At 42.5% G+C, this 20,353-nt stretch overlaps 1 protein-coding gene across 8 annotated transcripts in view; it reads left to right on the top strand.

Annotated features, from left to right (window-relative positions):
- The window catches only part of HMG20A (high mobility group 20A), an 84,313-nt gene extending 64,583 nt beyond the window's left edge, over window positions 1-19,730 (top strand). For 4 of the 8 annotated variants that reach the window (XM_007477972.3, XM_016432605.2, XM_056796756.1 and 1 more), the window contains exons 7-10: window positions 6,255-6,330; window positions 6,834-7,049; window positions 7,561-7,703; window positions 11,713-14,122. In XM_007477972.3, coding sequence (XP_007478034.1) covers window positions 6,255-6,330; window positions 6,834-7,049; window positions 7,561-7,697 — 429 coding nt within the window. In that variant the 3' untranslated portion in view covers window positions 7,698-7,703; window positions 11,713-14,122. Of the gene's footprint in view, window positions 1-6,254; window positions 6,331-6,833; window positions 7,050-7,560; window positions 7,704-11,712; window positions 14,123-15,955 lie in introns of those variants that run through there. The other 4 variants (XR_459862.3, XR_008911706.1, XR_008911701.1 and 1 more) reach the window with 2 other exon arrangements.
- Window positions 19,731-20,353: the final 623 nt, after the last annotated feature.

The following is a 20,353-nucleotide window of genomic DNA, read 5'->3' as shown; positions in this document are numbered from 1 at the left end:
CAAACACACTCTCAAGGAATTATCAACTGAAGAAGCAGTACCTGAAATAATTCTTGCACAAATTATAAATGGATAAAAGACTAGCACAAAGCCCTAAGAGATGCTTGTTTCTTTCCTTCATATAAAAGATCATGTAACATGTCTAAGGGAAGACATGGAAGTGGAACCTGAGACTAGGAAGGATTTTAATAGGGACAAGAAAGAATGTAGGGGACTAGCAGGAACCCCAAGACAAGAAAGAGAGAATGAGGGACAAGCAATAATGTTAAAGGTTGACTGCATCCAGCATGAACGGAATGGTCAGGAATACAATTTTTAAAGTGGAAAAATGGGGTGGGGGGGGGTGTTAAATGGACATTTAACTTTTTAAATACCATCAGGATAGTGTGGTATAATGGAAAAAGAGTAGGTTGACAATTCTATTTTTTTGCTATCTCTCTTTTGTGCCCTTTGGTTCTCTGACACTGTCTTCATCTTGACCTAATGTTTTCATCCCTTCACACCTGCTTGACTTTCTCCACTCCTCTGGGCTACCAAAATCTTGGTTGGATCATGCCACCTCCTGTTCAGTAATCTCATGGTTGCCTGTTGCCTTCAGGATCAAGTATACAGTCCTTTCTCTGACCTTCCTAATGTTCTAGCTCCTTAGATTTCCCTCCCCTCCACATTCTCTGTCACCCAGTGACACTGGCCTCCTAGCTGTTCTATCTCCCATGCCTAGAATGCTCTCCCTCCTCATTGCTACCTCTTGGGGGGTCCCTGCCTTCCTTCAAGTCTCAGCAAGCTCTAGCCTTCTCTGGGCATTAATGTTAGGGCCTCTTCACTGAGATCATCACATTTGTCCTGTTTATGTATTGTTTGTGTATAGTTGTTTGTGTGTTAGCTTCCCTGTTAGATGAAGAACAGTGTCTGCCTGGCTTTTCTGCCTTTCTTCGTGTGCCTGGTGCTTAGCACAGGGCCTCCCACATAATATAGGTGCTTAGTAAATGCTGTTTATGTGACTTGAAACAGAGAAGGAAGACCTGGGGAAGTGGCTTCATCTCAGTGTTCAGGGGAGTTCCTTATACCAACTAAGCCACAAGCTCCCTTTTGAGTCTTTCCTATTTGAAACCTGAGACAGTTCCAAGACTTTTACACATTTGCAGCTGGTCTTTGGCATGTGGGCAAGCTAGACTGGAAGAGTTCTGAGGTTTCTTCCGATTCTGATATTCCCTGACTCCCAGCCCAATACTTTTTTCTAACTATCAGAATCTCAACAGAAGCGTAGCACAAATTTTTTATTTAGGAAAAACTGTTTGGGTATAAGTTTGACTTGAAAGAGTAGAGTGTATTTAGCCAGTTTGAATTTTCTGATGTAACTACTGTTTTAGGTACAATAGCTGTTGCAGACATTTTTTTCAAGTCAGGGAAACTATTCTTTAAGAGGAGGGATTTACTTACCATAAAGTTGTATTTCTCAAACCCACTTCTTTATTATGGCCTTTCAAAAGATATGGAGAAATTATTCAAATTCACAAATCTGTTCTTTTTTTTTAAATCCCTTATATGTATTGTATTATGAAGATTTCAATGTGTGGTAGCTATTCACATTTTATGCATTCTATGAATTCTACATAAACACAATTATATATGGCACCCCAGCATTCTAATTGTACATGAGGAACAACTATAAATTTTGTTTTTACATGGAGACCTATTGTATCCTCAATATTTTAAACCTAAATTTAATAATGTTGACAGCTGTTCATGTTAACAGAGAATAATTTTGTGATTGCTCATTTTTCTAGCTTTTTTGTTCTCTTTATGTTGTACTTGCCCACCAATTTTTTCTCCATTAAAACATGTTCTTTGCTTTTCTGGAAACTTTAGTACCAAGAATACTTGATTATCTATATGGACTTCCTGCTAATCACAGGCTCCCATAGTGATTTGTGAACTTTTCAGCCAGTGAGTAAACCTTCATCACTCCAGGGTCTGTTTTGATGGTCTCTTCTTACACCGGGCCACTTTAGGTGCTCTGGGTTTCAATAAAGGTAAAACAGTTGGAATAATGAGAGCTTGACTGAGTCACAGACCCTGTGGGAACAATTAGCCCAAGGGCAGGAAGTGACTTCCAGAATCTCACAATTGTTAACAGCATTGCTGGGAAGAGAAACTTGGCCTCCTTATTTGTGGGGTATTGATTTTTGTATTCTATTGCACTGTTTAATCTCAAGAGTTGGAGGAGGAGAGATTTAGTCTAATCCATACCTGAAAAGTAATCCTCTACAAAATTTGGAATAAAAATCACCTGGCTTTCTCTGGAAGTTCACTTGTGATCTTCCAAGACAGCCCATTTTTAGGAAGTTTTTTCTTATATTGAGCCAGTATCTTACCATTCTGTGACTGCTGGTTGATGCCAGTTCTAGCCCTGAGCCAAGCTGAAGAAACCTGTAATCCTTCAGATTCTGAAAGGGAGCTGTCATGTCAGCCATCTCCTCTGCTCCAAAGTATATCTCTCTAGTCTTTTAATGAATCTCTATGTAGCAGGTTCTTTAGTCCCTTTACCATTCTGATCTTTTTCTGCATATTTGTGAGTTTATAATTCTCTTTCCTAACATGCAATTTCTTGACCTGAATACATGACCTCCATGGCAGAATATAGTAGGACTGGCATTTCTCTCATGTGGGTACAATGCCTCTAATAGTTGACATGTTTCAAACAATCTGGTAAGCTAGAGTATATCTGGTTACCTCAGAAGTGGACTAGTGTGTTTACTCAGTTACAAGTTCCTTGTCATTTGGGGCAGGCGAGAGGGAATAGTTCAGAAGAAAAAGCTAGAATATCAGTCTTGGATTCTTGAAGTGCTTCCACTGAGATCACACAAACCAGAGCTGGAGAGCCCTGTAGCAGAGGTGTAGAAACCTTCAGTCAAGGTCTGTGGTGCCAAGCGGAAGGCTATATACTGCAACCAGCATGTACCATGCTCAGAACTCACCCCATGGGATTCTGGGCCTGGGCGTTAGTCACAGCAGGTCATGCAGCTCCCGTAGACCATTCTGCTCTCTACCCACATGGCCCAGGGTGATAGCCTAAAGCCTGACATGTTCTGGCTGCTCTCAGATTAAATGCCAGCCTAGAACGCCCAGGAGTACTAGGGTTACTCTCTGAAAGTGTCATCTCATGTGAAGACCAAGATAGAAACAATAATTTGTTTCTCCTTTAATTTATGAGAAATGACAAAATGACACTCAGCCTGAACAAATTAGACCTTTTCAATGAAGAGGTAATCAGATCCGTATGATTTTAATCCCTAGTGCAATCCTTGGAGCAGCTTAAGTACATTCAAGCCCCCAAGAGGATCCTCTCCATGCTGGCTAATGTACTCAGTAATGGAAGAGTGCTGATGGCTTTCATTACCACTCTTCCGTTAAGTAGAATTTCTCTGTTGCCTTTTAGAGACCAAACAGTTTCACTTAATTGCTTTAATGTTTCTTATTTTGTACTTCAAGAACCTGGAACAAGGGACAATGTGAATTGCATCAGCATCATACTGTCTCCTGCCCTTGGAAAGTTGTTGGTCCAATGCAGGCTCCATCAGGGAAGAAAGCCAAGAACCTCACCACAGTGAGACTGACTAGCCATCCCCCCTTCCCTCCAGGAACTGGGCCGTTATCCCTGGCGCTCCTTAGTGTCCTCACAAAAGACTCACCTAAAACCGTATAAGGGGATAAGAAGAGTTCCTGAGGCTTAAATCTCTGGGAATTAAGGTGGGACGTTCACACAGGAGATGTACTCATAAAACAGAGAGATGAACCTGACTGTGAGAGCCCAAACTATGAAGCATACAGCTTCTCTTTCCTATATGACATGTGGCCTCCTGCTTGATCCTTTCTGGGCCCATCTGATTCAGATTTTAGGAAATGTGTACTTAGAGTTTTCCTGTAGTGACTCAGAACAGAGTTCAAGCAGCAGGGGAAAAGCAAGAGATTGGAGAGAGCTGCTGGTACATGGCCTTTGGGTTCCTTGGCACCACCCTCTTCATATCTACTAATGCTCCAGTCAGGGGGTTTTAAAATGGCCTTTTAGTGGTAAGACTTTTCTTTATTTTTAAACCCTTACCTTGGTACGATTCCAAGGCAGATGAGCAGTAAGGGCTTGGCAGTGGGGGTTAGATGACTTGCCCAGGGTCACATAGTTAGGAAATATCTGCATCCATATTTGAACCCAGGACCTCCTGACTCTATCCACTGAGCCACTTTGCTTTATTTTTAACCAATTTTAGAAACGGTATCTTTTCAATTCCCCCCTCTTCCCAAAAAACAGGAGATGGTCCTGGGATCGAAGATAAATAAATGAATGAATGAATGAATGCTCATCAACAGTTGGCCCAAGGGAACACTACTAATGGTTCATGTCCTATACAGCCAGTCCTGTCAGTTGGCATGCTGCCAAAGAGTAGACCATCCACCCTCAGTGAGCCCTGCCAAGCAAGCCTTGTGTGCTGCTGCAGTGCCCTGTCTTGTAGGCTCTTCTTTACATAGCTTCACTTCACACTTGGTCCTCCATATAAGCTCAAGGTATTCAAGTGCATGCCACTGTAGAGGGGACAGGAGTGCAATATTCTGTCTCTGCTTTAAACATTCTTAGAGGAATGACTGATGACTGTGAGGTACTTTCTCCTGCCTGGCCTGGATGCTGCAACAAAATTCGCAGAAATCTTTTTTTTTTTTAACCTAGATTTTCCACTCATGAATGTGTGTAAATGATTTTCTCTTCAAATTCCTTAGAAGCATCCCTAAACTATTTGCTTTTAGCTTGCTCTCCAGCGAGTGTTTTAAAGACATTGCAAGGACTTTTGACAAGTACATGTTTTGTGGAGTCTTAAGTGACTCAGTTGGTGTAGTTGGTTTCAGTCTTTGTTATTTCCTCCTATATCACCTTCTCCTTGGGCTTTCTAGCTTTTAAAATTTAATTTTTAAATGTCTCTATTATTTAACTCTTCACACTCTCTTTAGCAGTCTCAGTCAGTCCCACAACCACAGTGTCTTCTTTACAGATGGCTTCCAAAGCTCCTTTTTGATAACTCTTCTTTGATCTCCCCAGCATCACCTTGGACTCATCTTACATAGAACCTGGCTTATTCTTTTTCTCCTAATCCTTGAATTCTTGACAGTTTCTGTCCATTCATTCCTAGTCCCCTTCAGAGTCAATCCAAACTGGACCCACTGTCTTCTGCCTCTTGACCATGCTCTTTGCTTTCTTATCTTTAGACTTTTCTTTAATTCTGCCATTCTTAGTTCCTCTAAAGTTTCTCCCTAGCCCTCCCCTCTGATAAATTCCTGCACATTCTCTAGAATCCAGCACAAAATGCCTCATTCGTGAATGTTTCTGATTGCTGTCTTCAGTGATCTTCCCTTACTAACCTTCCATAGTAGTCCTTTTGGGGGATGTGAAATATCTTAAATTTTAGCTTTTTCTGTTGGTGTTTTAATTGCCTTATTAGACTGCAAGCTTCTTGAAAACATGGACTGTGTGTCATCTTCCACCCCCAACTTCTTATGAGCACAGTGCTCTGTACACACTAAGCCTATGAGGAATTGAATTAAATAAGATTGAAATGAATTTATTTCTTCTAAGGAGTCCAGGGGAAGGGGATGCTTATCGGATCATGAGAAATCGGTAGTTGTCTATGAAGTGCTATGACTTGGAGCATAAGAGATACATCCTGTTTAATGTGCCTATCCACCTTGTAGAATTAGAACAGGCATTTGCCTCAGTAAGATAATGTTTTTACTCACACAACCACTAAAAGCTATTGAAAGGCTATGTTTAACTCTTCTTTCCCTGCCCTTCCTCTATATCACTTTCAGAATGATTTTGTTATTGATATTGCAAAGCAAAAAGCTTAGAAATGGCTTCTCAAGTCTCACCATTCTTTATTAGAGAAAAATACATATTCAGATTTGCCTTATGGCTCATTATTTATTGTTGAGCACCTCAGAGGACTATTTAAACTATCCATGACATCATGTAAGTCCAATTCAGACTAAAAAAAGTTAGTTCCCTCCTATTGTTGAGATCCAAATTTGTTAAACTCAGTTTCTTCTTGGTGTATCCCCAAAGCCTCTCCTCTCCAGATGCTCCCTGTTCCTCCCCTGATTTATTTAGGGAAGGGGTTGTACACCAGGGTCATGTTGTTGGCAAGCCTTTTTGTTTTAGCCATTCCTAAGAACTAACTGAATTTCCTTCTCTCTCCATCTCTGATCCACAGAAGGAAGTCGATGTGAAAGAAAGATCTGTTTTTGACATACCTATATTCACAGAAGAATTCCTTAACCACAGTAAAGGTGATTGCTTCTGCCTCCTGACATTTGATTCCTCAGTTCTGTGGCTGGACAGTTGTCCTGACGAAAACAGGGGACTTCCTTCATGTGGCCTCCTGGGGCCTTGAAAGCATTGCTAGCAAAGTCACTCCTCATTCTGTGAAAGCAAGCCACTTCTTGTCTATCCCCTGACCTTTTCCATTCAGGGTGGTGTAGAAAAGCTGGGTTTGTATTCCAAAACATGTTTGAGTGTGAGTCAAAGGGAATAATAACAAAACAAACACCACAGGTTTTTGAGGAGGCAGTAGAGCAGTGCTTGTGTTCTCCTGCACACTGATTCCTATTTTCTGAGTTCACATAACTGGCTGGAATCTCTGTCTAGAAGGGATAAGGAAATAAAGTCAAGTTAAACACATCTTAGTTCAGTTCAGTTTTGCAGCAACTTATGAAAGCCCCAGCTGACTCCTCAAAAGTTTTAACACCTCCTGTCCTCCTATTTTCCGGGATTGTGTCCTGGGTGCCTTCAGCACGAGAAGCAGAGCTGCGACAGCTGCGTAAGTCCAACATGGAGTTTGAAGAGAGAAATGCAGCCCTTCAGAAGCATGTGGAAAGCATGCGCACAGCTGTGGAGAAACTGGAGGTGGATGTGCTCCAGGAACGGAGCCGCAACACCGTCCTGCAGCAGCACTTGGAGACCTTGCGACAAGCGCTTACCAGCAGCTTTGCTGGGGTGCCATTACCTGGTAAGAGTGACACCTTGCCCACTTTGCCACTTCTGGGCTAAACGCTGTCATTGTCTTTGGGGGGGCTCTGCCTCGAAGAACACAAGCAACAGAAGGATTGAAAACATACTCTGATGTTTTTGCAGAAACTCAGACCATCTTGTAATGTTGACTTTTGTATGTCCATGATGACTTCTGTAATTACCTCCCTATTTCTGAACTTTTGGATCCTCAAAGAATTCTAGGTTTACATATGTAAATCCCAAATGGATAATTTCTCTGCCTTATTTTGGGTTAAGGATAATTGTTTTCTTCCCTGTGGAATTGACTGCAGTGAAAGTCAGGTGGTGCTGCTGGATAGGCTGTACTGCCCCTCTGTGCTCCCCTTCTTTGACTTTGTGGTGGAGAGCCTCGCTTTCAGTCTTCCCTGTGACATAGGCCGCATCAGTAATTATTACTATTGTTACTACCTTTATCTGGAATTTAGAGTCAATTGGCCAGTCACGTTTTTTTCTCATCTTTTTTCCTCTAGGAAGTGGAGAGACCCCCACAGTGGATACCATTGACTCCTACATGAACAGACTGCACAGTATCATTCTAGCTAATCCCCAGGACAATGAAAACTTCATAGCCACAGTTCGAGAGGTTGTGAACAGGCTTGATCGCTAGTGACTGGTAAGTGTGCTCTTGTAGACCAAGGTGGGTTCACCCACGTTACCATATGGAAAGAGATTTGTAAAAGAAATTGAAGCCCAGAAAGCAGTTCTCTCCACATACAGTACAGAACCAGGTAGAGGAAGGGAAAACCAAGCTTCTCCTTTGCCTTTTTTGTTGACTATGCAGTGACTGGAGTTGGAGAAAGTTTATCCTTACAGAATACATCCACCATGTAAACCTTTTTGCCCTTTCGTATCGTATATCTCATTCTTAAAATGGCAGCTCAGTTTAGAGGTAGAGCGCTGACCCTGGAGTCAGACAGACTTAAGTCCTATTTGGACCACATTTAGTAGCTTTGTGACCCTAGGCAAGTCACTGAACCACTTTCTGCGGACTGGTTCCTTCTCTATATAATGGGTCTAATTCTTGTCAGACCTGCCTCTCAGACCTGTTCTGAGGATTAAGTGAGATGCTGTTTGAAAGTGCTGGACAGAGTCGGAAAACCCTCTTGTTGTGTTGTGTGTGTTTTTGTTTTTTTTTTTAAACCCTTACCTTCTGTTTTGGAGTCAATGCTATGTATAGGCTCCAAAGCAGAAGAGTGGTAAGGGCTAGGCAATGGGGGTTAAATGACTTGCCCAGGGTCACACAGCTGGGAAGGGTCTGAGGCCTCCCGGCTCTGGTGAAAACCCTCAGTTCTTAAAGCACGGCTAATAAGATTTTATTGTCAAGTTACTGAATAAGACCAGGATGGCGACTTGGGGAGCTAGATGACCTCTCAGGTCATAATGGTCATAGAAAGAGCACTAGGCTAGGAATCAGTGGGCCTCAGCTCCTTCTTGCCCTCAGTAGGTGAGCTTTTCTGAAGGTGTTTTCATTTGTTTATAAGATCACAAGGTCATGTAGTAGGAAGAGGGATGAATTTGAAGTCTGTCAACAGCCTGGCTTCAAATCTCCAGGTGCTACCTGTATGCCAGGAGGCAGATTCCTTAATTCACCTCCCTCCAGCCACCCCTAGATGTTCTTCTCTTCCATTGGACTAGATGGTTTGTAAGGTTTCTCTGAGCTTCTAATTTTGTGAATGTTGGAATCCCCACATTTTCCAAATAGCCCCAGAAGGGGGAAGCCATTTGTCCCTGATTATACAGATAAGAAGTCTCAGAGCACAAATTTGAACTCAAGGCTTCTGATTCCCCTTGTAGCATGTATCCCATTGTGCCACTTGTGGAAGTCCTAGAATTGAGGGACCCTTTAACTGGTCTTCCAAAAGCATGGCCAGGCTTTTGGTTTATTCCCATATTAAGTTATTCCAGATCTGCTGACATAAAAATAATTGGAGAGTCTTTGGGTCAGGCCACACACCTAGTTGTCAAGAATTAATGGAAGCACACCTTATACATATCCATGCTCAGTAGGGACCAGATCAGGAGTTAAACTTTTTTTTAAAGTTCTACTTTGCCATTTTGATGCTAAGATTTGAGTCTTTATTACCATCTTACCAGGCATGTGGCTCTACTCCATTTGCATGTATATGTAGCCCAGCAGGGCTTGTGCCTGGAGTGGCATGTACATAAGAAAATAAAAATGCTGTTTGTGTGTCTGATAGGACACTGACGTGGCAAAGACAAAGATAGGTGTGCCTGTCCTTTCTCGCCATGCCCTGTGTTGGTAACCACACAGAGCAATTTTGTCAGCTGGGCTTTGATGAGAAAAAGAGTTATTGTCCTTCCATCAAGTAGCCAGATGGAGCAGGCTGTACTTCGAAGAGAGGGCCTGGGCTCCCTGTAGAACCAAGAAGTGGCATTATCACTACTGCTTATGAAGGAACAGCTTGTAAATCCAAGCCTGGGATTTTTCAGGAGCTCATCATCCTTCTCATTTTCACACAGCGTTTTCAATTAGCACACTTGTAAGCTTAAAAAGAGAGAGAGCTGGGAGGGATTGAGGTGGGAGATTCTGAAAAAAGGCAATAATTAATAGCACAGTCGCTCCTCAGGTCATTGTAGGGCAATTATTGTGGGACGGAAGGGGAGGTGACTTCTTGTTTGGATGGTGTTGCCAATAAGACAACTACCCTATAAGTATGCCATAGAAAACCCAGAGCTTAATTTTGCAAGGTATTACCCACAGCTCTAGCCTACAGATATTTGAGATGAAAATATGAAGTTAGACCACTCCAGATTCTTAGCCTCTGGCCACTCAAATATGACTAAGAATAGCCATCTCTACTCCCACCCCCACATCCCACCCCCAAATCTGTCAAATGAGACAATTACAAAGACTGTGATTAATTCTAGCTTGGCCTCATTATACAAATATGTACAGACAGCTAGGCCTGATGTCCCTAGCATTTATGGTGCAATTAATTACTCTGACACTAGCTTGGCAGAGGTTTCATCCACTGTTAGGAGCTTGTGAGTGAAGGGCAGTTAATGGTGTGTAAGACCAAGCATGTCAGAGGATCAGAATTACATAGCTGCAGAGATGCCTCTCTGTCAGCCCACCCCCTAGTTTTACAAAAGTGGGAATTGAGGCCCAGAGAACACAAATCATGGGCCTTTGAAGTTAGTTGCAGATGCAGGACCTGAACCCAGATCCCCAACACTTAATCCCATACCTTTTCAGTACCAGAAATGTGAGAAAGTACAGAGACAACAAAGGAGTCTTTGCATACTCTACAAAGTGGGAGGTCAGGAGACCTAAATGGACATTTGTATCTGGTACTAAGACAGAACCACAAATGGTCAGCCCCAGGAAAGATGGAAGGTTTCTGCAGAATAGATAGGGCCCAACCCTCCGAGAGATGGAAGGTTCCCAGGAGATGAGGCATCGAGGCAGAGAAATACACTTGACAGAGACATTGATAGGACAGAGCAACAGGGAAGGTCTCAGGGAGAAGGTTATTAACAATGAGGGCTTCTGGGAGAGTGTAGCATTCTAGAGGACAACCTCACTTGGTATATTTTCATAGACACACAATACAAACATGACCTTAGCTATCATAGCAACTCACATTTCTATAACTTGAAGGTTATAGAATGGTATGAGAAAGAGCATGACCTGGGTGGGATAAGCAAGTTTCTCTTCTTCTTCCTGTGCCTCAGTTTCCTTATCTGTAATTGGGAGTGATAACAATAGTGCCAACTTCACTTATATGGTTGTCAGAATCAAAATGAAAGAGTGTCTGTGAAACACTTTAAAACTTTAAGACATTGCCTCAATTTTGCCTGTAATTATTATTACTACAATTCACTTTTTCTGTATTAGTCTTGTGAGTTTGGTCTAAGTGGTATACAGGTAAAGAAATTAAACCTCAGAGAGTTGACAATAATTTGCCCCAACTCAGAAAGGTGGTGCATGTCAGAGTCATCATTCAAAACTAGGTCTCTTGACTCTGAGCTGGTGCTTTTCCCCTCTGTAATACCCAGAGCTTAATCCTGTAAGTGACACATTTTTAGGCACACAGCCAAAATGGATGCATTGTCTGATGTCAGATGACTAGAATGGTAAATCTTTGTCGCTCATTCAGTACAAATTTCCCATAGTATTTCATGTGACTGTTTTTATTGGAATGCATGTTCATAGTTTTATGTAGTACTTGTTTATAGATCATGTGCACCCAACAAATTTTTCTATATTCAAACAGAAGGGACATTTATAGTTAGAGAAAATTGGAGTTGGTATAGACTACACATTCCTTGGACTAAAACACCATCCTAATTTTAGATCACTGGACTCAGTCCCTGTTGGCAGCTTTTCTCTCATTACAAGTAACCTCTGGCTGACCTCTTTGGTATCTGTACTGCCCTTGTACAAAGGGAAGGTCATGCCACACTTAGAAATACTGTCATAAACACCTTTACACAAGTTGCCTATGGCTTAGCCAATCCTTGAGACTCATTCAACTTTGTCCCTTCTTATTTATTTTCCCCCCAAAAAAACCAGGAAACCAAGCATCTTAAGCACAGAGCCCTATCTTTTCCCAAGAGATGTTCACCTTTTTCTATGTTATCCTTGGCTTTGTCCACAGGTGCTCTGGCTCCAAGATGTTCTGCAAGTGATTTCTGCTTGTGAGGAATGAGAAGCCATGATGGAAACAGACTGCCCAGGGGCAGAAAGAGGCTGTGGAGAAAGTGACCTGTGCATTCATTCCAGCCTCCCCCACCCCTGGAAAGCCATAGGAACACCCTGAGGTGCGTTTGGATGCCCCTTCCACTCCTCAGTCTTTGTCTGAGGTTCTGAGAGCACCCAGGCACTCTCAGGGCCTCAGCTTCCTCTCATTTCAGTTTCTGTTGTAGAGAAAAGGCAAGATTCCTTCTGGAACCACAGAGAATGGGTTTTCCCTGCCCCTTCCACTTTTGTTTTTAAACCATCGGGTGTCTTCCTTTCCCTGCATTCACCCCCAAAGCCACTATCTCTCTCTGACACCCTCACCCTTTGCCAATCAGCTGTGCCCCACAGGAGAGCTTCTTCTCTTTTGTAGACACAATTTCCTTCACAATTTCCCTACTGCAACATGGAAACTATTGTTGTCCATCATTGGTGCCCTCTCTGTCTTCAGACTGAAGTTGGTTAGTCAGTTGTTCTGCTCCCAACCCTGTTTGAGCCATGGTTTCCTGTGGCTCTCTCCTGAGCATATGTGGTATGTCCAGGCCAGCAGGGCTCCTGTCACCCCTTCTTTCATGGGGAGCATTGTGACCAAGGAGGTTAGCAGAACATTGAGAATCAAGAAATCACTTGCCTTTTCCATTTGGTGTATTGAGAGTTGTCAGTGTTAGATCTTTCATGGAGAATGAGAATGTTTCTATTTCTTTCATTTGTGCTGATTCACAGACTTGGATGAAAGACCCCTCATTTACAACATAGATTCTCTTACGCTGACAAATATGTCCAAGAATTTCCCTTGCCTTCACCTTCCATCTGTAGCTTTTAGAAAAATAAATTGATACAGAAGGGGCAGCCTCTGTTTTCTCCCCACAGTGATTTGTTTTTTAGCTACAAGCCAACGAGATAAGGGTTTCCACCTGCTTCCCTCAGTCACTTACTGAAGCACAAGGGGTCAGGTGAATGTTGCCAGTGTTCTGCAGGGCACTTGGGAGGAAAGGACTGTGTAAGAGTGCCACTGTGATGCTCTCAGAGCCAGGGGCACCCTGATCTCGTAGTTCCACTAGCTTGTCTTTCCACGGGGTCCTGTGCTTGTTGGGTCTTCATGTCTTAAGAAAGAAGAGCTCCACCTCTTGTACTTTTTTAATTTGCATGGCATTAAGAGCCCTAGTCATTGTGGCTTGGAAAAGCCCCCTACCAAGCAGCTTAGACTTTGTGTTCACTCCTGTAAAAGACTGTGTCTGTTGTCCAAGGACCAACCTAGAAGCTAGCCACTTAGTGGTGAGTTCTCTGGCCAGGGTAACCCAAATTTTTTGGGAGTATACTTAGGATTCCCCATCCACACAATGCAGCTCTTCCCTGATTAAAAGTGGAAGCCCATTATGGTCTAGTCTAGTCATGTAAACATTTAGCCAGCTTTTAAATTTTGTGACAAATAACTGATTGTTCCTCCTCCCCATACCTTTTGTCCCACTGTATGTGGCCTTGGTTCCATGCATGCCTTGTGTCTGTTCTCAAATATAAATAAGAGACTTCCTCCAAGGGGGTGACAGAGGCTTCATTAGAACTGTGAGCATTCCTTCAGGTACTCAGTGTCTCCCCACCTCTGACCTCCTGGCAGTATACCTCTCTAGCTTTCCCACAACAACCAGCTTTGGGGTTAATAGTGCTTTTGTTGCCCAGAGCAGCTGGCACTTAGGGCAGAGTCCATCATTGCCCCAATTAGGGATAGGATATGGGCATTTGACAGTGGCATGAAATGTTTACAGAGTCACAGAGACTGCTACCACCAGAACCCTCTATCCCCTCTCAGGCTCAGAAGCTTCACCTGACTCTCAGGTGGCCAGGATATAGCTCCTTGCTAACCATTCAGGTACTTTAGAGCAAATCTCAATGTTCTTCTTCTTCTTCCTCTTTATCCTCTTCCCCCCACTACCAAGGAGCTCCATAAGATTATAGCAGAGCTTGAGCCCTGGTTTCTGTCTCCCAGTGACATAAATGTGACTTCTTATTAGGAAAACTTACTTTTCTTTTTGTTTTTTTCTTCTCAAGATATAAATTGTCACCTTTCCCGTGTTATAAATTTTTCTTCGTTAAAAAAAAAAAACAAAAAGACTCCTACAAGAGGCAACTTTGGGGGCAGGGAGTCAAACAAAAGATGTTTTCTGAAGTAAAAAAAAAATCTGTGTGTCTGTAACTCTGTCTGGAGTGGCTGAAATGCCAAGTCTTCTGTACAAGTGTCTTTGTAATTATGCTTCTAGATTTTCTTTGTTTTGTTCATTAGAAGTTGATGTGCTTGCTTGACATTTGTTTCATTAAAACTTTTCAACATTGAATCTATTTTGATTACATCTTAACTTTCATTTTAATGAATGAAATCCTACCAGTGCTGCTGCCTTTTGTCTGAAACTTTGTCAACTTTACAGTACTCACCAGCCCTGTTGAGCTTTCAAAATCAGTAATGCATTCATTTTTTCAGTTGCCTATTCAAAGGGTATCTTAACCTGTTGGTGAATTCTGTTTCTTTTCATATATATTATAGTAACACAGTGAGCTATAATTCCCTTAGCACTGGCAGTAACACTCGAGTTGAGCTGGTGTAAGCTGATGACTAGATACAGCCTCCATGACCAAAGTTCTTTTGACAAAAAAGAGAGGGTATTTGAGAAACCTGCTTCTTTGAAAGCACTGGGCTAAACCAAGTTTCTATGAGGAATTCATGGCCAGCTTTCACATGGATGTTTCTGGGAATAGAGGCCTGGAGTCTAATCCTAAGTTCTGCTCGGTTTGGGGGCCTATAGCCAAGTCCTCTCTGGGCCTAAGATCCCACCTGCACCATACTTGCCCTCATCTTGCTCGCCTCAGAGCCTTGTCCAGAATATATTCAATGAAGATGGCATTTAGTAAGCTTTTTGAAAATAGAAGACAGTATAGGTCTAAGATCAGTTAGTAGTGGTCAGCTTCTTTTTCAGCATCTATTACACTGCCTCTTGCTCTCTGCTGACCTAGTCCCAGGATGGAAGGCAGTGTGGGCTGGTGGGAAAAGAATGTGGTTAACAAGGAGATCAGCCTTCATTTAGTCTCTGTAGGCCTCAGTTGCCTCATCTGAAACATGAAAGGCATTGGGCTTTATACTCTCCTAGCTATAAATCCCGTACTTTCAGTGAAGGCAACATTGGGTGTGTCGATTAGGCACCAGCCCAGTTTCAGCCCTGTTTGCTTGTTGACTGCTTGCAAGTTCAAAATGCCCCCACACACCTGCACAGCTAACAAATAGCCTTTGTGTGACATTGCCTTCAAAAACCCAGGAGGAGTTCATTCAGGGCAGAAGGCCAACTTCCCTCTGAGTTGGTGTTTCTAGCCACCCATCAACAGCTGGTGGCCAGTAATGTTTGGTTTAAAATCAACACAAATAAGCGGTAACATTTCCGCCAGTTGTTCCCCTGCTTTCCCTGACTGCTCTGCAGCTGTTGAATTAGAACACAGTGATAATGCTCCTCCCCAGATGGGGGAGATTGGAATAGACTTAGCTACTTCCTATTCCTGAAGCTGGATTTCCTGTTAAAATGGAAGGAGATTCTAATCTTTTTTTTTATGAGTCTTCCCTGATATATACACTTTAGATAACCCTTTAAAATAAATGTGCCATGCCTTATAAGAAAGCAGGATATGGTGTTGAGGCCCAAGAAGGTCAAATAACAGTTCTTAATGTACTTAACCCCTCTCATACATCTTCCCTTTTATGTTTGGTTTATCAGGAATTTGTGTCTATTTTCCTTGAGTACATTTGCTGACAGCAGATATCTCAGTTCTATTCATGCTGCAGTTCTGTGATGAAGAAGAATCAGCAAAGATGCTAGAAGTAGTTAAGAAGGCATATTGGAGAGAATGTTCAACACTGGGTCAGAGACTAGGCCTTAGTGGGGTAGAGAATAGATCATTTCTCTTGACTGTATATCAGTGTGTGAAATCAGGGCCACCAGCATTAAGTATCTCCAGTGCCAGGCACTCTAAGCACAGGGGGCACAAGTAAACAAAAAACCACCACCACCCAAAAAAGAAATCCAACCCCTGTTCTCAAGGACCTCCCAGTCTAAGGGAGGAACTCACAAGAGAAGGGTATATGAATCTGCAGTGAAAAGTAGAACCATAACTTTCTCTTCCCTTAGGGTTCCTGTTTCCCTGGCTACTACTTAAGAAGCAGCCTCGTTCGTGCACGGTTCATGGATTCTCTGCACTTGGAATAAAGGCTTCAAAGTAAATAAATAGTAGGTGGGAGTTAAGTAAGGCTTCAGAGGCATTACTTAAGTGGTTGGAGTCAAGTCTCAGGCTAATCTGAGCCATCTTTGTGGAGGGGGCATGTTTGGAAGAACTGATCACTCTCCTGGAAGACAACTGATGGAGAGAGGCCACTTGGGATCATGGAAGGAACAGTGGGTGTGGAATCACCTCATCCCAGCTCTGCCACTAAAGAAGTACCCCAGGGACTTGGCAGGTCACTTACTTGTGCTGGGCCAAAGCCTCTTGTCTTACCATCCTTTGGATGGAATGGGAGGGCCCCTTCTTGTCCTCCAGGGCTCTGAATCAGTGAGAATTAAAAACTAGCCTTAGAGATGGAAGCAAGCTTGTTTATCAATATTAATGAAAGGCAGCATAACCCAGGCCAGCCTTGGCACAGGAAAGTCCTACCTGACTTCAGCGCTACCTCTGGCACACAGTCGTATGGCAGTTTGGGGCAAGCAATTGATCAGTGCTCCTGGCCAATTTCTTAAGCCTCCCAGTTAGTTCTGGAACAACATTGGCAGTGGGAAGTTGCATCCTTGTAAGTAACTAAACCAATAAAAACAGAGCAGCATCGCTCACACTTAGGCCACACCTTGACATTTCCAAGCCCTTTCCTCAAGATTGTCTGGGATGGGGCGATGCCGACATCTTTGTGTCCGTTTTACAGAAGTCAAGGCCCAGAGGCAGGTCGTGACCTGCCTTATAGTTCCACATTAGAATCATAGGGAAATGCCTTGGCCTCCAGAGGAAGAGGTCTCTGAATTTCAGGCTCCTCTCTGAACTATAAAATCAAGTCAGACACTGAGGACTCTTGAAATCTAGCTTCTTTGTGTATTATCGGCTGCCACAGAGCAACAGGCTGCATTTGTGTGTGTATAAAATCTCTCCATATCTCAATGCTTGGGAAATCTCAGGACAACTAATAGGAAGCTGACGCTAAAGCAATTTGGCTGAAAATGTGTTTGGAATCACATAGGAGGAAAAGCAAGCCATGTGGCCAGCCCAGCCCAACTCTGGGTTTGCAACAACGGGTTTGCAGAGTCAGCACGTGGTTTCCTGCTAAGGGAGCCTCTTAATGCTATCTTCAAGGAGGAATTGAGACGAAAAGCAGCCAGGTCCCAGCAGTAATGGGTACAAAAATACAATAAAAACCCATTACAGTTTTCTGGGACTTGTGAAGATGGGAGAGGATACAGAGGGAGAATGTACAAACAAAAAGTGAGGGGGTTTTTTAATCACATTTTTATATTAAAAACTTAACATTTTGTAAGGACTGAAGTGTTCCCTGGATACTTAGCTTATCCCAAATCTAAGGCAATGTAGCATTAGTGGAAGGAATACTAATTAGATTCAATCAGGGAAATTACTTAATCTCTCTGGACCACAATTACCTCAATTTCCTCATCTGGAGAATGGGCATCCAGGGACAGGTAGGAGGATTGAATGTACATGATCATTAAGGTTCCTTCCAGCCCTAACTTGTATGATCTTTTTCCAGATGCAGATGATTACATCTTCCTCACAGTAGTCGGGATTCTTCTGACACTCCTTCAGCCATCCCTCCTTCCTCAGTGGAGGGCAAAAATAAAAGAAGAGTCCCAGGGCCCACGTAACAGGGATAAATGGGATCTTTGTCAGAGATATGCAATAACTCATCCATGATTTCAGTGTGGCTCCTCCCTCATTTGTCAGCCCAAACTCCTTAGTTGACAATTAAAGAAACTGAGGCCCATGACTTGCCCCAGGTCACACAGTAAATGGCAGGTCCGTCACTTTCTCAGACAGGTGACTTATAGCATTTCCCAAAGCTCATGAAACAGAGACAAGCAAAAACCCTTTGAAGTTGGAGAGGCCAGCCAAGCTGGCTTGAGTGCTAAAGCCTGTGCTATACATTAAAGGTAGTAGAAATGCCCAAACAGCCCTCTTCCTGAATAAATGCTCCAGAAACCTTTACTACAGTAACCTGACAGTGGCATCCATCTTTCACCTTGTTGCCTGATTTCCCAGCAACCAACCCAACTGACGTGGCCATGTTTCTTAATTCTGTGATCCTGATGTAACTCTTGACTAGCACCTGCTGATAAGCTGACCAAGTGTCATTTCGGTATTAGTTCAAACCACTCATAAACCCAATGATCCAGGACACTGGGGTGAGAATGAGCTATTTCGCAAAAAGTGGGGAAAACTGGAAAGTAGCTTGGTAGAAAGTAGTCATAGAACAACATCTCACCCTATATAGCAAGATTAGCGCCAAATGGGTGCAGATCATAAAGAGTGGTGTGACATAAGCAAATTTATGGAGCATAGAAGAAATTGCCCGATATATCTATAGAGGAAGAGTTCACGGACAAACGAGATAGGTACACAGGAGGTTAAATGTATAATTTTTTTAAAATCCTTTCTATCTTTGAAGAATGGTAAGGACCAGGCAATGGGGGTTAAGTGACTTGTCTGAGGTCACACTTGAACCCAGAACCTCCTATATCTAGGCCTGGCTCTCAATCTCTTGAACTGAGCCACCCAGCTGCCCTCAAATGGAACATTTTGATTACATAAAAGTTTTACGCAAAGCAAACCAGTGCAACTGAAATTAGAAGAAAAGCAGGATAGTAGTAGGGGGAAAGTACTTGCAACAAATTCTCTGATAAAGGAATTATTTCTCATGTATGTAAGGAACAGTCAAATTCACAAGAATGTAAGAGCCATTCCCCAATTGATAAATGATTGAAGGATATTAGTTTTCAGAGGAAGAAATCTAACTTGTCAATCAAAAAAAAAATAACTGTCACTGATAAGTAGACACCTGACCAAGATGACAAAAAGTGACATGTTGGTGGCAATAAGAGAAAATAGGTATACTAATGCACTGTTGCTGGAGAATGAAATGACAGACCACTCCAGTACCTTTGCCAAAGAAAGCTCAAATGGGGTCATGAAGAGTCAAACACAACTGAACGACAATGTACTACTGTTGTCACCAAGAACTACTTCAGCCATTGAGGAAAACAATTTGGAATTATGCCCCCCAAAACTACTAAACTGTGCACACCCTTAGACCCAGCAGTACTTCTAGTCCACCCCAAAAAGAGCAACAAAAGGGCGAAAGAACCCACATGTACAAAACCAGCAGCTCTTTTTGTGATAGCAAAAACTTGGAAACTAAGGGATGCCTCTCAATGGTTAAACAAGTTACAGGATATGAATGCATTGAAATGCTATTATGCTAGCATAAATGAAAAGAGGGATGATTTCAGAAAAATCTGAGAAAACTTAAGAACTGATGCAAAGTGAAGTGAGAAGAACCAGGAGAACGATTTATACAGTAATAACAATAATGTAGAGATAAATTTTGAAAGCAACAGTTGGCTACTCTGATCAACATCATGACCAAACACAATTCCGAAGGACTTGTGTTGAAACATATTGTCCACTTGGCATTTAGAGAACTGATGGGACTCAGGGCTGTGTAAAGAATATTTTCTTCTTTATTTTTTGTGGATTTTGGGGGTGGGGAAGATATAACTAATATGAAAACTTATTTTGCATGACTACATAATTTCTAATGGGTTTTGTTTTCCTCAACGGGTGGAGGGAGGAGAGAATTGGAATTGAAAAATAAAATTGAATTAAAAAAAAATAAACCATGATGCATCTGTAAAAGTGCCATGGATCCATGCCACTTGGTGAATAGTCACTATTCACAATCCTGGTAGTGAGGAGGACCACTGGGCTGTACCATCTTCCATGCTGCTATTCCCTCCAGATCCCTGGACATTACCATCTGACCTCTCGCTTCATTCCTAAATCAGGCTTTTCTGTTGACTTTTCAGCTGAGCCCTCCTACTGGTGTTGACTCCCCCAATTAGAACATGAGCTCCTTGAGAGCAAATATTCAAAACATTCTATTGGATCTCCTTTGTTCCTTAGCATACTGTTTAGCATATATAAGTACTTTTTCCATTCATTGTTCAAGCTACAAGGACTCTTGTCTACAATTTCAGAGAGGGCGTCCTCTGTCTCTAAAGAAGGTTGCCACACACTCACTAGGAACTTAAACTAGAATTTTTCTCTCCTGTTCAGCACCAATTTTACAGCATAGTAATAGGAATATTTACCAGGCATTTCTGAGAAATGAATGCAGGTTGTAGGATCTGCAGTGCAATTGTAAGCGGTACATTAGCCACTTAGGGTGAATGAAATATACATTACAGAAGAAGGTGAACTGTGCTCAATGCAAATGGAGGAATTTTACTGTAGAAAGAAGGCTGGCTCAAGGCTAAGTG

Source organism: Monodelphis domestica, chromosome 1 (assembly GCF_027887165.1).
Source record: "Monodelphis domestica isolate mMonDom1 chromosome 1, mMonDom1.pri, whole genome shotgun sequence".
Classification (NCBI taxonomy): Eukaryota; Metazoa; Chordata; class Mammalia; order Didelphimorphia; family Didelphidae; genus Monodelphis; species Monodelphis domestica.
This window is presented reverse-complemented; position numbering and strand designations above follow the sequence as displayed.